The sequence below is a fragment of the Trichogramma pretiosum genome, unplaced genomic scaffold (assembly GCF_000599845.2).
Source record: "Trichogramma pretiosum strain Unisexual culture from Peru unplaced genomic scaffold, Tpre_2.0 scaffold108, whole genome shotgun sequence".
In the NCBI taxonomy this organism is placed as follows: domain Eukaryota; kingdom Metazoa; phylum Arthropoda; class Insecta; order Hymenoptera; family Trichogrammatidae; genus Trichogramma; species Trichogramma pretiosum.
In genome coordinates, this window is record NW_019641704.1 from 307,521 (window position 1) to 321,246 (window position 13,726).

Sequence of the window (13,726 nt, forward strand, 5' to 3'; positions counted from 1 at the left end):
ACATCCATAAATGACATCATGCAAAAAAGCGGTTTTTAGACCCCCATCCCCCTCTTGTCATAGGGTGTCATAATTAAAAATCTCCCCCCCCCTAAGAANCCCCCCCTAAGAATGACATCATTGTTCAATTAGGTACCCCCCCCCTAAAATGAAAAAAACACGATATGTTTTATGTTTATTATTATATAATATATGGCCGATTTTCTGTCAACTCAGCCGGTCAAAATATTTTTTCCTAGTCCAATATGATGAACACATTGTTTGGGATGTCGGGAATGTACATCCAAAATCATTTTTGAACAGCAGATTGAAGTTAAACTTCGAGATATTTTTAAATTAAGCAATTTGTAAGTATTTTTTCAACTTGCATTCGCTCATTCAATCTAATGTTTCGTGTTATTTTCGACAATTTTTCAAAACACAAGTGTCACAGAATGAATGTCAAAAATTTGTGAATTTTTTCGGAAATTCATTTGCTATAATGAAGGAGAATATTTTAAAAATTATCACCTTTCTAACGATATTCTTGATACATACAGACATAGTTAAAAAAATTATTGATATAGCTTGTTATGAGTTACATGTCTAAATAAGCATTGCTAATTATGATCCTATATTGTAAACCGAATGACATCGTACAATTGTATGTTTATGGTGGCGCTGCGATATCGTCTAGTCCACACTCCACAATATCAAACTGCTCCTTAGTGGCTACAAATATAATACTGACCTTAAGCAATTAAGGAACAGGAACTGTAGCGGAATCGTAAAAAATTTTAAATCGTGTATTCTTTTAATTGATTCGCATTGTAATGCCGTCATTTTACTGTCAGAAGTTCTCGACTTATCGTGCCCTGGAGATTCAATTTAAAATTGTTTGTTCTTATAAAATTATTGGTAATAATATCGGGAAATTTAAAATACTTTTATCTTAACAGAGAATGTTATTAGTTGATAAAATTGTTATAAAATTCGTATTGCGTGTTTTTTTATCTTAATAATTTTAAGCAAAAGTTATCCCTCCTTGTTCACGAAATACCGGTAATCAATTCTTGTTATTAAGGTAATAATACAGAAGAAGTTTTTATTAAGAATTAATGTAGAATTTTTTTCTACTAATTTTATCAAGTTTTGGAATTTTTATAAACATATTTTCCGATATAAGTATACCAACACATACACGCACGTGCACGCTTATGACATGCCGGATCAGTCAGACCGCAGCATGCATGCTTAATCATTTACATTCGCTCCGTGTCATTGATATAAAAACGCACACTTTTTACTTATAAATTACATATATAACAAGGTTTTTATGAAATTTCGACTAATTTAAACACTTATTTAATTGAAAAAATTAGAACTTAGAATTAAATAAATGTATACACATATTAATATATTCGATATTTGATTGGATACAGGTTCAAATTTACAGTTGATAATCTTCTCATTACTCTCTGGCTAAAATGCATTTGATGGATGAAAGTGAAGGTGATGAGAAAAGTGATCAGTGTTGTGCCATTAAAACAAATAATTTTTTTCATCCCTTGGAACAATCGGAGCTTATAAAAAAAGAGGATGATTACGAAAAAAGTAAGTAGACTCGTAAGGACTGCATATAACCTCTAAATTATAAGATTTGTAGTTTTTTCTTTCTTATTTAACTTTCAATTAGATTATAAACAATTTTAATTTGACAAATTAAGAAAAAAATATTACGATAGAAGTACGAAGTGATGACAATGAATTTGTATTTCTTTATGAACATTTTCCAACAAATTTACAGAGATGATTGTATTTACGTACACGAGGGTAAACCTTTATGTTACCGTTGGTATCCCCGTTCGTCAGGTTGATCTCGATCTTTATAAGCAATTTTTGAACGTAATCAAAATATTCTAATAATACTAAATTAACTTGGTTTGCCTTTTCAACTCTAGATTTTTTTTTAAATAATTAAATTAAAACTTATAATATAATGAATATTGCTTCATTATTAATCATATGTCTATATCGTTAGATAACTATGATAAAATTATATTTCGTTGATCAAATTAGCTTAAAAAGTAAATTTTACTGATTCTTTTATAAAAAAATTATTAAATTAAAGCCATTAGGAGTGTTATGCATGCATTTTTAAATAGTGAGTTAGTATGTAAACATCTTTCAATTTCTGAATGTTAACAAAAAGTTCAATACTAAATTTCATAATTTAATCTGAATAATACGAAAAAAAAAACAATATATTCGTTTTGATGAAACATTATTGTTCCAATAATAGCAATCATAGCGACAGATAGGTTTTATACATTTATAACTAATTTTACAATTCTCTAAAAAAATTGCTTATTTAAAGGTATTAGCAATTTCTTACTTTTCAGATTTTGTTAAGTTATTAATAAATTTGAAGAATCAGTTTTAAAAAGAGGTATGCAATTCATGAAGGGTCACCATTAAAACTAATGATCAAGTATATCATGACTGGGTATAGCCTTGCGTACTCAAAACAGACTTAAAAAATTTATAGAGAACATATTCTGTTAAATAATACGAAGAAAATTTTGGTGCACAATAAACATTCAATTTTTTCAATTTTTTTGTGAAAGAAATTGAGCAATAATCATGCATCTAACTTTTTAAAAAATGTATGGGATCTAATGTTCTTTGAAATTTTATTAAAATTCTTGAATCATTTTAGTACCCTTTTCAAAAAGTCTACATGTAGCCATTCTTAAAAAATTTTAAATTTGCAAAAGTCATTTAACATTATTCCTTCTGATCGATGCGCTTGATAAAAAATGATAACAGCATAAATAAGCAAGTTTTCGGATATAATTAAACTTAGCCTTTCAAGACAATAGCAAACCAACCCAAAATTAAAAAATTTCAATCCTGTCTCCTCAAACTTCTACTAAATATTTCTCTATTAAGCTCTACAACAACTTCCAGAAAGTGGGATTGAAATTTTGATTTTTGGGTTGGTTTTGCCATTATCATTTTTTTGAACTTGAGGAATAAAAAATTATTCAAGAAGCAGTGGATATTATGTTATAATAACATAAAAACCATTAGTGTTCGTTTATTCCACTTTCAGACATTTCTATTTGATTGATTTGTAATTAAAATTTGGTATTGTAAATATATGCTTGAGAAAGGCACCATTCAAACTGTACATCTCAGAAATCTACATGCCTGTACACTAAGTGTAAACAAACAACAACAGTGTCTGTATAGGTGTGCAAAGTTGTAAGTTTAGATGATAAAAAAGATGGAATAATATGCTATACAATGGTATCAATGAAAAATATGCATAAGTGAAATGAATCAACTGTTATAAACCATCATAGTAGACATCCTTACGTCTTTGATATTTAGACTATTTACCCAAGTTAACGTTTGCTATTTTATTTTTGTTTTTTTTTCTAGTCATTGTCCATATTTTAAAAAACAAAACTCTCAAAATTTAAGAATGTTCTTTTATAGAAAATCAATGTGCTGCAATAACTTAACTGAGTCTGATTTAGATAATTTTATTAGAAAAATTCATACAAAATGCTTTCTTATTTTACAAATTTTACTTGGACTTTGTTACTGATCACCAAAGTTTTTATGACATAAATTCTGAATTTACGACCAAAGTAGTTAAATATTGTGAGGAAATAGCGTATTTCAATTTGGACTATGACATTATAATAAACAAAATATTATGTGTGAACAGCTTAGCTTATAATTGAAAGTATTAGTTAAAGTTAATTTAGTGATTATGATAAGACATATTAAAATAGTATCAATATCTATGGCCAAAAATTATTTTTCAAATTATGTGTTATCAAAAGTCAATTTACAATACAAGTTAAACTCTTAGATTTGATTTGATTTTAATAATAATTGAAGTTATAAAATGAAATTAAGTACAAATAAATCCTGTAAAAGTCGCACTTGAAACTATTCACCGTTATTTTTTAAATAATTAGGTAATATAGACTTAAAATGTACGAAAACCAATGGAAATACAGATTGGTATCATCTCAAAAAAATTGTATTATAAAAGGAAAATTACTGAACCCTGACACCGACACTTGAAGAAGTGATCGAGATACGATTGATGCCTTCATCTTTGAGCCACTCGGATGTATTATCACTATACAGTAGACCCTCTGTATTTGCGATTCCTGTATTCGCGGAATTCGCTTTTTTGTGGTTCCCTATACAAACCCCCTTCTCTATTCGCGGTTTTTGGGTTCTAATCGAACTCATCAAAAAAAGAAAATGAAAACCTCTTGACATATGTAAGTGATTTTGATTCGCGGACTTTTACAGAACGTATTTTCCGCGAATACAAAGGGTCTACAGAATACAGAATACAGATTACAGAAACTTGTTGGTGTGTAGAGTAAATGTGGGGAGCAAGATAAGTGAGGACATAAAAAAAGGTGATATTAGTTTACAAGCAATTGAGTGCCAAAAAACGTGGTTTTTGCATAATTCGAGAGAAGTGCATTTTTTTTTCTTCATAGGAAAAGCTTAGTACTAACACCTATGGAAAAATTTCAATGTACTATTTATTAAGGTTTTGTCCCAAAGCTGTTGTCAGATTCGAAAAAATTCTTTAACCTAGCCGAGATACAGGTGTATTTGTTTGGGTTTTGAGTGTACAATCAATAAGTCTGCTTAGCTCGAGTTCTTAAGAAAACATTTTCCTCTGTCTTTATTGCATTTTAGATAATCTATTAAAGCTACTGAGCTCAAATTTTAGCTCAAATTTTAAGCAAACTATCGTGTAATAGTATTTGAAGAATTTGGGCTCATAAAAAATAATTTAGTTGACTTCAAAACTTGGGAAAGATCTAAAAGTAGGGGTAAGCTCGAAAAAAATATCCGCCAATCTGACCTCACCCGAGCCTGATTCGAACCGGACAGGTTGGATAAAAATGTGGGGTAACCCATATATATCCGAAATTTGATGTCCCAAAAAATATACATTGAATCTTCTTGAATTTTTATTAAAACCACTAAAAAAGGGAAAAAGATTTGCAATAAGAATTGTGTAAATTTGGGCCTTGACTGCTCATTCTTATCTTCTCTATAAGTTGGCATACGGTACTTGTGTCAAAAAAGTTTCATTTAAATGAATCTTGAAACTAAATTGCATCAAAAATATTTTAAATTGTTGATAATATTGTAATATTTAGTTCCAGATCGACAGCGATTATCATCGTCAAGTACAGATGATGAAAACAGCAGTTCTGATCTAGACAATAGTTCGTCGACTACTTCTACTAAAGAATCACAGTTTAATTCAAGTATCAACAACGTTAAATCTTCTCGAAAACGCAGAGGAAATTTACCCAAGCACTCCGTAAAAATATTGAAAAGATGGCTTTTTGATCATAGATACAATGCCTATCCAAGTGATGCTGAAAAAATGACATTAAGTCAGCAAGCCAATCTCACCATTTTACAGGTAAGGTTGCGATAGTTTGAAAACTCTTCCTTTTATTTCATCATATTTAATGTAAAAGTAGTAGAAAACAATGTTTGTATGTATACATAGCCTCCGCACTCTTCAAATGTTGGGAATTCCACTTGAATACTTGGTATATTTTCGCGATTTTCAGATTTGTCCTTCTTCGTTGTGAGATGTAAAATATAACACCTGTTAAATGTACTGAAGATATTTTATTAAGGGAAGGGGTGTACGGTCCTGGATTTAAAAATTTGGATTTTTTACTCTATTTTATTTTATTGTATATACTTTCAAGAGTATCCTGTCAGAATAATAGTCTAATCAGAGCTAAATTGACGAAAATGTTGTACCTTAAATTTCAATATCTACCTTTATCCCTTATTCTCCGAAAATTTGTTATAAACAACAAAATTTTTGATAAATTGAAATACCTCGCCGTCAGTACCTGCTCAAAGTAGTCCAGACCCCAGGGGCGCCCCGTAGGAAAAACTATTCCAATGGAATATTTTTGTTGTTTCTTGTGGAAAATCGTTATTTGAATCCGAATCTGCATGTTGCCAGACCGGAAAATGGTCGGAATATTTTTTAAACAATTTTCTTTAAACAAATTGCACAAATTTGAAAATTCCCACCCAAAACTAATTTTTTTAGGTTTTTGGGGCCATTTCTAAAAACAAAAGTACTCTTGTGTTTTTTATCTAAATTTGATATTTTTCAAGGTATTTAACATTGAAATTTCGAAAAAAAGCTATTATAGCTTCATTAATGAAATAAAGAAAAATTTAATTGTTAAGCTATAGTTTTTAGACTTGAACAATAGGCGCGCGTATACGTGTATACGTCTATATACAACGGCCATACGCTGTGTGAGCGCCTATTGTTTGAGTCTGAAAACCGTAGCTTAATAATTAAGTTTTGAAAATTTTTCGTTTCTTTATTTCATTAATGAAGCTATAAAGATAATCTAGGGCTATTGCCAACATCGAAATTCATAATTCTTAACCCTTTTACAGAGGGTTGAAAACAGCCATTTTCGCGTTTTTTCGAAATTTCGAAATGTTAAATATCTTGAAAAATATCGATTTTAGAGAAAAAACACAAGAGTACTTTTGTTTTTAAAAATGTCCCCAAAAACCTGTAAAATTAGTTTTGGGTGGAAAATATCAAATTTGTGCATTTGTTTAAAGAAAATTGTTTAAAAAATTTTCTGATCATTTTCCGGTCTGACAACATGCAAATTCGGATTCAGACGACCATTTTTCACAAAATCAACGAAAATATTCCATTGGAGTAATTTTTCCTACGAGGATGCCCCTGGGGTCAAGACTAAAGGGCGAATAAAGAATTTTGCAAACTTTTGAAAAGGATCGTTTACTTTTTGAGTTACGTTTCTCACCGATTTTAATCATGCCATTTCGGAAAATGAAAATTGTTTGTCTTTTAACATAGACTTCTCAAAAAGTATAAGATCCTTTTGAAATTGTGCCCACTTTTTTATTAATCCTTTAAAAAGTTAGCTTTTTTGAAAGTGAAAATTCCATAGTGCCTTGGCATTTTGCAAATCGATAGAAAAATATGATAACTTATAGTAGCTGTATTTTATTATTATTTGTTTAATCAATGCATATTCGAATATTTTGTGATATTGATCATAAATGCCCTACAATTTTTAAAATACACGTAAATGTAACGAAAAATTGTTTTTAAAAACCTATAGTTGTAACTGAACAGTCACAGTTGAATTGATTTCTTTAAATATTACTCTTAAAAATGTATGGTAACAACAGAAAAGAGTATATCTTTGGTTATTTGCAATTATAAGTTGTGAAAACAATTCTTTACCATTTTTTTAATAATATTACAGTAACTATAAAAAAGTCGTGATTAAAAACATTATAAATATGTACGTTTAAATTCTTAAATGAACTAGTATTATTTCAATCAGCTTCTATAATTAAATGTTTTTTCTAGGTGTGCAATTGGTTCATTAATGCTAGAAGACGAATTTTACCTGAAATGATAAGAAAAGAAGGTGACGACCCTCACAAATACACTTTATCCAGAAGAAATAAAAAAATTTGTGAGGATGTAAAGAAACCAGCGCAAAATAATCTTCAGTATGATCAGCCTGTGAAACTTGATATCAATAATGCTCCTACTTTTAATGAAAGTGTTCTTGTTACTCCTACGAGCTCAAACTTAGTGTGAGTATGAAATTATTTTTCATTATAATGCATTATTAGGTTATTTATTTATATAACCTCACTTAATTGAGCAGTTCTCCAGGAAAACCGATTTGAATATTTCAATTCTAATACTAATTGACATGATTGAAATTTTCAGAATTGTTTTCTAGGAAAACGCAAAATAAAAGAGGTGGAAATCCGAACTAATAAATTCAAAAAATAATGTTATAAAGATAAATAAGGAAAAAAGAGATTTATTTAATAACAATATAGATATAAAGTATAAGAAAATCGTATATTATTCAATGCGTGCAGTTTTACTGAAAAAAAAGATATTATAGCCCGAGCCTAAGGCGAATGCTGTATCGAGTTTCGGTGAAAAAAACCATATATCTGCAGCAGTTGATAGTAATTTTTTTCACGAAAGCTTAAAATGTAATATTTTAGGTTCGAGTCGGGAAAAACAATTTGCGCAACTTGAACGAGTATAATAGATCTGCAGCGTTACCTTAATATTTATAATTATAATTTCTAAACAACCGATTTTAAAATAATTCATGACGATTTATTACTTTTTGTTGAATCATACGTAATTAGCCAGTTACTCATAAAAGCTTTATTCACGATTAACGATGCTTGCAAACTTGAAGTGTTGCGAAATATTTCAAAAAACTTGATAATTTTAAATATCATGGTAAAAGCACAATTTAATGAGTCAAAACTTTTTAGTAGCGCATTCTTATAAAACAGATATTACCAAAAAAAAATATCAATTATTGTGACTCTGCTACAACATTTTTTCCAAAAAACTATTAAGGTTAAGGGATAAATTTAAATTTAAATATCTAAGTGTTAATTATATCGAATTAGAAAAATGCGATTTCATGTTTTTTCTGACAGACTGTTCTGTCTTATAAATTTTCTCTCTAAATGTAATAATTATTATATAAAAAATTGATTAGGATTTTAAAAAGCATTTTATACCATTTATCGTCAAAATTTTCCAAGATATTTCTACTCCCTTGTATTCTTTGATCAAAATTAGATTCTGTGGTTTAATCACACCCAAATGAGTTGTCGAAGTCAGTTTGATACACAAATTTTTATATTCTATTTGTTTAATCTATATTTTTTACTACTCATTAAATTTAAAATTAGAGCCTGTATTTTAAAGGAGCATCAAGTTTTACGTCGTAAAATATTTTCAAGACCCAAAACATGGGAAAATGAGTCAAAATTTGACCATTTCGAACGTTGATAAATTAAATTAAATTATTATTTACTTTTTAAGATTTATAGTAAATATTGTTCTGATCGTTTATGAAAAGAAAAATTTTAAAAATAATTTATTCAAATTTTTTCAGGAGCAATCAATCTGATCATGCAGTCAATGCTGCATATATGGACAGAAATAACCATAATGAATACATTAGTCATGTTAATACTAATATGGTAGCAGAAGATTCTGAAAATTTTAATTACTTACACATATTGGTAGAAGCAGCAGTAGCAGTTAGAAAAGAAGAGCGAGAACGACAAAAATTTGATAAGATGTCATTGAAACTTTAATATCGGTTTCGTTTAATATAGAACTAATCATTGTTATATTCAATATAATAAAATACTGATAAATTATTTTATGTATGTGAACAACTACCATGACTTGATTCTACTGACAAAAAACTATAATTTACATTCTTGTTTTATAAATGTGAATTCGAAAAGAAAAAAATCTCACGAATCCGAACAATTTTCTGAACATATTGCTTTTAATTTAAGTGATTCCATTTAAAAACATTGTATCAGACACACACACATGTGCGCAATATTATTAAGGAATGTCATGGCAATAAATTTATAAATTAAAAATTAAGACATTTTTCTTATATAAATTTTAAACTTATTGATAACCTGCCCCATTTTTACAGAATCAGTTTTTTTTACTGTTATTTTAAATATATGCTTAATAATAGAATATCGAACATAGGGGAAGAAAAAGCCTGAAGTTGATTGTATATCTGCATACTAGTTTGTTAAATAGTCTTATAATAATTTTGCTACTTCATCTTGTATCTTACATCATTTTTCATGAGGACTAATCCTGTAGTAGTTATAAAAAAACGTTGGAAAAATTTCTTTCAGAAGATCCGTACTCAAGAATAAAACGCAAAATTGGAAACAAGTGTTCTGAAACTTCTACTAAATATTTCTCTATAAGGCTCTGTGGCTACCTTAAGGGCACATTTTATTCTTCATTCTTCAAAATGCTCTGTTAAAATTTCACAACGAAATTCACGAAGGAAAAAAGTTATGGCCGACTACGCGAAGCGATTCAAAAAAAAGTCCGATCTTTATGTTTCATATTTCTTGGTGCGTTCATAGTGGAGAAATTCGGTGCTACTGTCGTAACTCACTGTCAGTAAGCTGTGATGCATCATCGATAATTTTGACTGCCTTATTTCAACGGTTTTTTTGATTTCCTCTATTTCTGTATTACCATGGCAATTTTTGAGAATGAATATTTTTACATGATAATGAGCAATTCCTTGCATAGGTATTTTTGAAGAATCGAAGGATACCGCGAAAATACCGAAGTAATCGAATTAGTAGCCTTGAAGCCCAATCCAAATTTCGCTTTAATAGTCACTTATTATAGATTACTTGATTTCCTCATAAGTACGAAGAATTAATGGATTTCATGATAAAATTTCTGATTTTCATATGAAAGACTTTTTGTCTGATATAACATTGTTACTCTGTGATACTGGATTTATTCAACGTGTTGATAATGTTCTCAAACTCTTCTTACCTCAAACATTTTTTTTGTTCCATTGACGATGTAAAAAAAAATTCAGAATTATTGAGTAATTTTTGAAGTTGGATTTGAGTGTTGCTGTCACTGAATCATAGAATAATTATATTCGTAAATCTAGTATCCAATTTATGACGCTTTGATGGAAATGTTTGTAACGCACATTACTTACTTTTTTTTCTCTTAGTGTCGAGTCTGACTATATTTTCTAATCCTTTAAAAATAAATAATAAAAGTCGAAACCCGAGAATACTAGAAACATTTTTCAGAGACCCTAATTTGATGCTTTTCTTGCGAAAATCAGAAACCTCTAAAGAAGTGTAATGGACGATTCAAAAAATTCAGAAAAAATTCAGACAGATTTCTTTAAAAAATTTCAAAACTTTTGATCCGTGAATTTTTTTGTTCAAGCTCTCCTATCTTGATATAGAAAATCTCAAAGATTTTTAAATAAAATAGAAAACCCCTTTTAAAATCAATAACACTAAGCATAGGGAGCTTTATTATTATGTTCCTGGAGACCCCAAACAAATTTTAGTAAAAATCCATGACCCAAAGGTGAGAAGGTCTCCTTGTTAGTGCAAATAAAAGTACGTCAAAAAACAAAAATTTTAAGATACTTTGAAAGGTGATCGATCAAGCAGATGCCAAGTTACAGCCTTCAAAGTTTAGACGTGCAAACAATCAAGCATTCGAAGTGCGCGCTGAGATAACATGAACTGTACTTGCTTAAATTTTATGATGTCAACTAGACTGATAGTGATAAACTTGAAAATATTTTGCTTATTTAAAGCACACTAAGCTTCAACCTTCGCATGCAGCTGTAGCTTCAAAATTATATTTCATTAACATTCTGCTAGTCTCACTTATAGAAAGTAAATGGTTACAGCCGGTCCTTCATCAGGGATTGCCGTCTGTGCATACTTGGTGGCATTAGAGATGGGGAGGGGGCAGAATCCGTTACAAAAAAGCCGCGAACTTTACGTTTGGGCATTTGAAAACGCCCCGGACAGTTTTAAATTTAGTATCTTGGGTCAGTCCGAGCGATCCGCCGGTATAGACTGGGGTAAACGTTAGCTACTCGTTGGAGCTGCTCGATATTATCAAAGTGAAATTGGATATCGCGATCAAGTTATATTCACAGATTAGAGGCTCTTCAGATTCTTTTGTTGACGCATTTTTCAACACCTCTTTTGAAGCATGTTTAAAAACTCTCTTATTTAAAAAATAGCTCGGTATTGCTGAAACGAGCTTCTAGTGTATTTAGAGCTGTTAAGATTTGGTAAAGTTTCCAGTTGAAGTAGACTGATTATGAGTATGCTGAGCTGCTATTGAGCACATGCTCTTTGGTTAGATAGATTCTAAACCGCATGATAATGCCGCACTTCAGAGTGCATAGAGCTCTTGTCACCGTAGGTGGGGGAGAGGGCTGCTTCTTCAATAGCCAAGGCGCACGCACACTCGTAGGTACACATATACACCGTTTTTGCAACTCTTGACGCGACGCTGCTGCTTCGCGTCAGTCACAGTTCAATATTTGAATGACGTGTCGAACTGCGTAATGAAAATTTGACGCATTGTGACCCCGAATTTGAGCTGGCCTCCCACGTCGTTTGGAAAATTTTACGAAGGCCCTACAGCTTGTCTCGCCCCAGATCCTGCACTAGCACCTTTGAGAGAAATATTGACGGCACTGTCCATCCACAGTCGATCCGTGGAAAGTTTAGCGAGAAACTTTGTTTGCTCAAGTGCATTTCACAGCTCCTACTGGTGAACAGAGAACAAGTACGCCAATCCAGGGATACGGGGCAACCTCAAAATATTTTACCGGACCATCTTTATCAGAAGTGATTCAAGCTAAGCGAAGCAATTCTTTAGCGTTCATGTCTTTAAGCAGTTGGGAATGGATCGAGATCCATTTGCATAGGAAATCAACCTGCGCTATTGAACTTGAAACTAATTCTGCAATTTAAAATTTACCTTGAAGGACCATCTGAAAACATTTACTACAATTACTGATGGGAAAAAATGTGTGTTCCGGAAAATGTATATTTGGTAACGAGATTGGGAAATTCCTGGCTACGATAAACAAAATATCTTGTAAACAACCAAAACTCGTGAGAGATGGTCGCAGGCTCATACTTTTGCTATTTATAATCCCTTAAGAGATATTTTATTGATGTGAAACATCTATATTCGCGTTTGGTATCAAGGGTAAACCCGTAAAAACCGACCGTCCGTCCGTCCGTCCGTCCGTGCGAGCGAGCGCAACTTTGGTAGTATAACTGCCTATATAGCGTCGGTTTGCGTTACGCGCTGTGATTGGCTGCCGCGCCAACTACATAGAACTGCTTTCTGCTGCTGGCCGCTGTCGAAACTCGGCGGTCGTATCTCTTTCTCTCTCGCTCTCGCACGCGCATATGACTGTGTTTACGTATACGCACGAGGCAACGTAACAACATAAGCAACAGCAGTCAGCTTAGCTCACGGGATTGAGATGTCTTTCTCTCTCTTGCTTATGCGTATCGATAATACATACAGGGTGTCCCAAAAGTATAGAAACCTTTGAAAAGTGGCCAAAACAAGCGGGAAAAAAATTTGGATAACCCTATATTCGACGCATTTTTTTACGGGGAATCCAATGGTGACCTTGGATTTGACCTTGAACATAACCTCAAAGCTGCAGCGACTCAAAAATCAATTTTTCAAATGTAACCTCCATTTTTTATTGCAGATTTGAAAAGAGCGGAAAATTTCACGTCGAAATGTATGTTTTGTTTTTTTTTTTAAGACCATTTTAAGGGTGCTACAGGCTCAATTGAAACCCCGATTTAACCTTAAATTAAGCTCAGAAGAACTTCATTTTCTAACTGTACCGCCCCCAAAAATTATATTGGAAAAAAAACATAAAGGCCTATTCAAACGTAAAATTTTTTGCTCTTTTCAAATCTGAAATAAAAAATTGCGGTTGCCGTGTAAAAACTCGACTTTGAGTTGCTGCAGCTTTTAGGTCATGTTCTAGGTCAAATTTAAGGTCACCATTGAAAAGAGCGAAAAATTTTACGTTTGAATAGCCCCTTATGTTTTTTTTCCAATATCATTTTTAAGGGCGCTACAGTTAGAAAATGAAGTTCTTCTGAGCTTAATTTTAGGTTAAATTGGGGTCTCATTTGAGCCTGTATCACCCTCAAAATGGTCTTTAAAAAAAAACAAAACATACACTTTAACGTGAAATTTTCCGCTCTTCACAAATCTGCAATA

At 31.2% G+C, this 13,726-nt stretch overlaps 1 protein-coding gene across 4 annotated transcripts; it reads left to right on the forward strand.

The window, feature by feature from the left end:
* Positions 1–807: 807 nt before the first annotated feature.
* LOC106656586 (homeobox protein TGIF2LX-like) lies at positions 808–9,526 on the forward strand. 4 transcript variants are annotated; one of them, XM_014377648.1, is made up of 5 exons: positions 808–875; positions 1,422–1,593; positions 5,193–5,464; positions 7,439–7,671; positions 9,018–9,526. In XM_014377648.1, exons 2-5 carry the CDS (start codon positions 1,467–1,469, stop codon positions 9,220–9,222), a joined length of 837 nt encoding a protein of 278 aa, XP_014233134.1. In that variant the 5' UTR covers positions 808–875; positions 1,422–1,466; the 3' UTR covers positions 9,223–9,526. The 4 variants fall into 4 exon arrangements, with proteins under 4 accessions (XP_014233134.1, XP_014233131.1, XP_014233133.1 ...); XM_014377645.1 differs by having other exon boundaries at positions 814–1,063; XM_014377647.1 differs by having other exon boundaries at positions 815–897.
* The last annotated feature ends 4,200 nt before the right edge of the window (positions 9,527–13,726 follow it).

Excerpts from the sequence above, each read along its gene's own strand:
- LOC106656586 (XM_014377648.1), top strand. The coding sequence starts at position 1,467 with ATGCATTTGATGGATGAAAGTGAAGGTGATGAGAAAAGTGATCAGTGT. Across the intron at positions 1,594-5,192 it reads AGAGGATGATTACGAAAAAA|TTCCAGATCGACAGCGATTA; the intron begins GTAAGTAGACTC and ends TGTAATATTTAG. Across the intron at positions 7,672-9,017 it reads CCTACGAGCTCAAACTTAGT|GAGCAATCAATCTGATCATG; the intron begins GTGAGTATGAAA and ends AAATTTTTTCAG.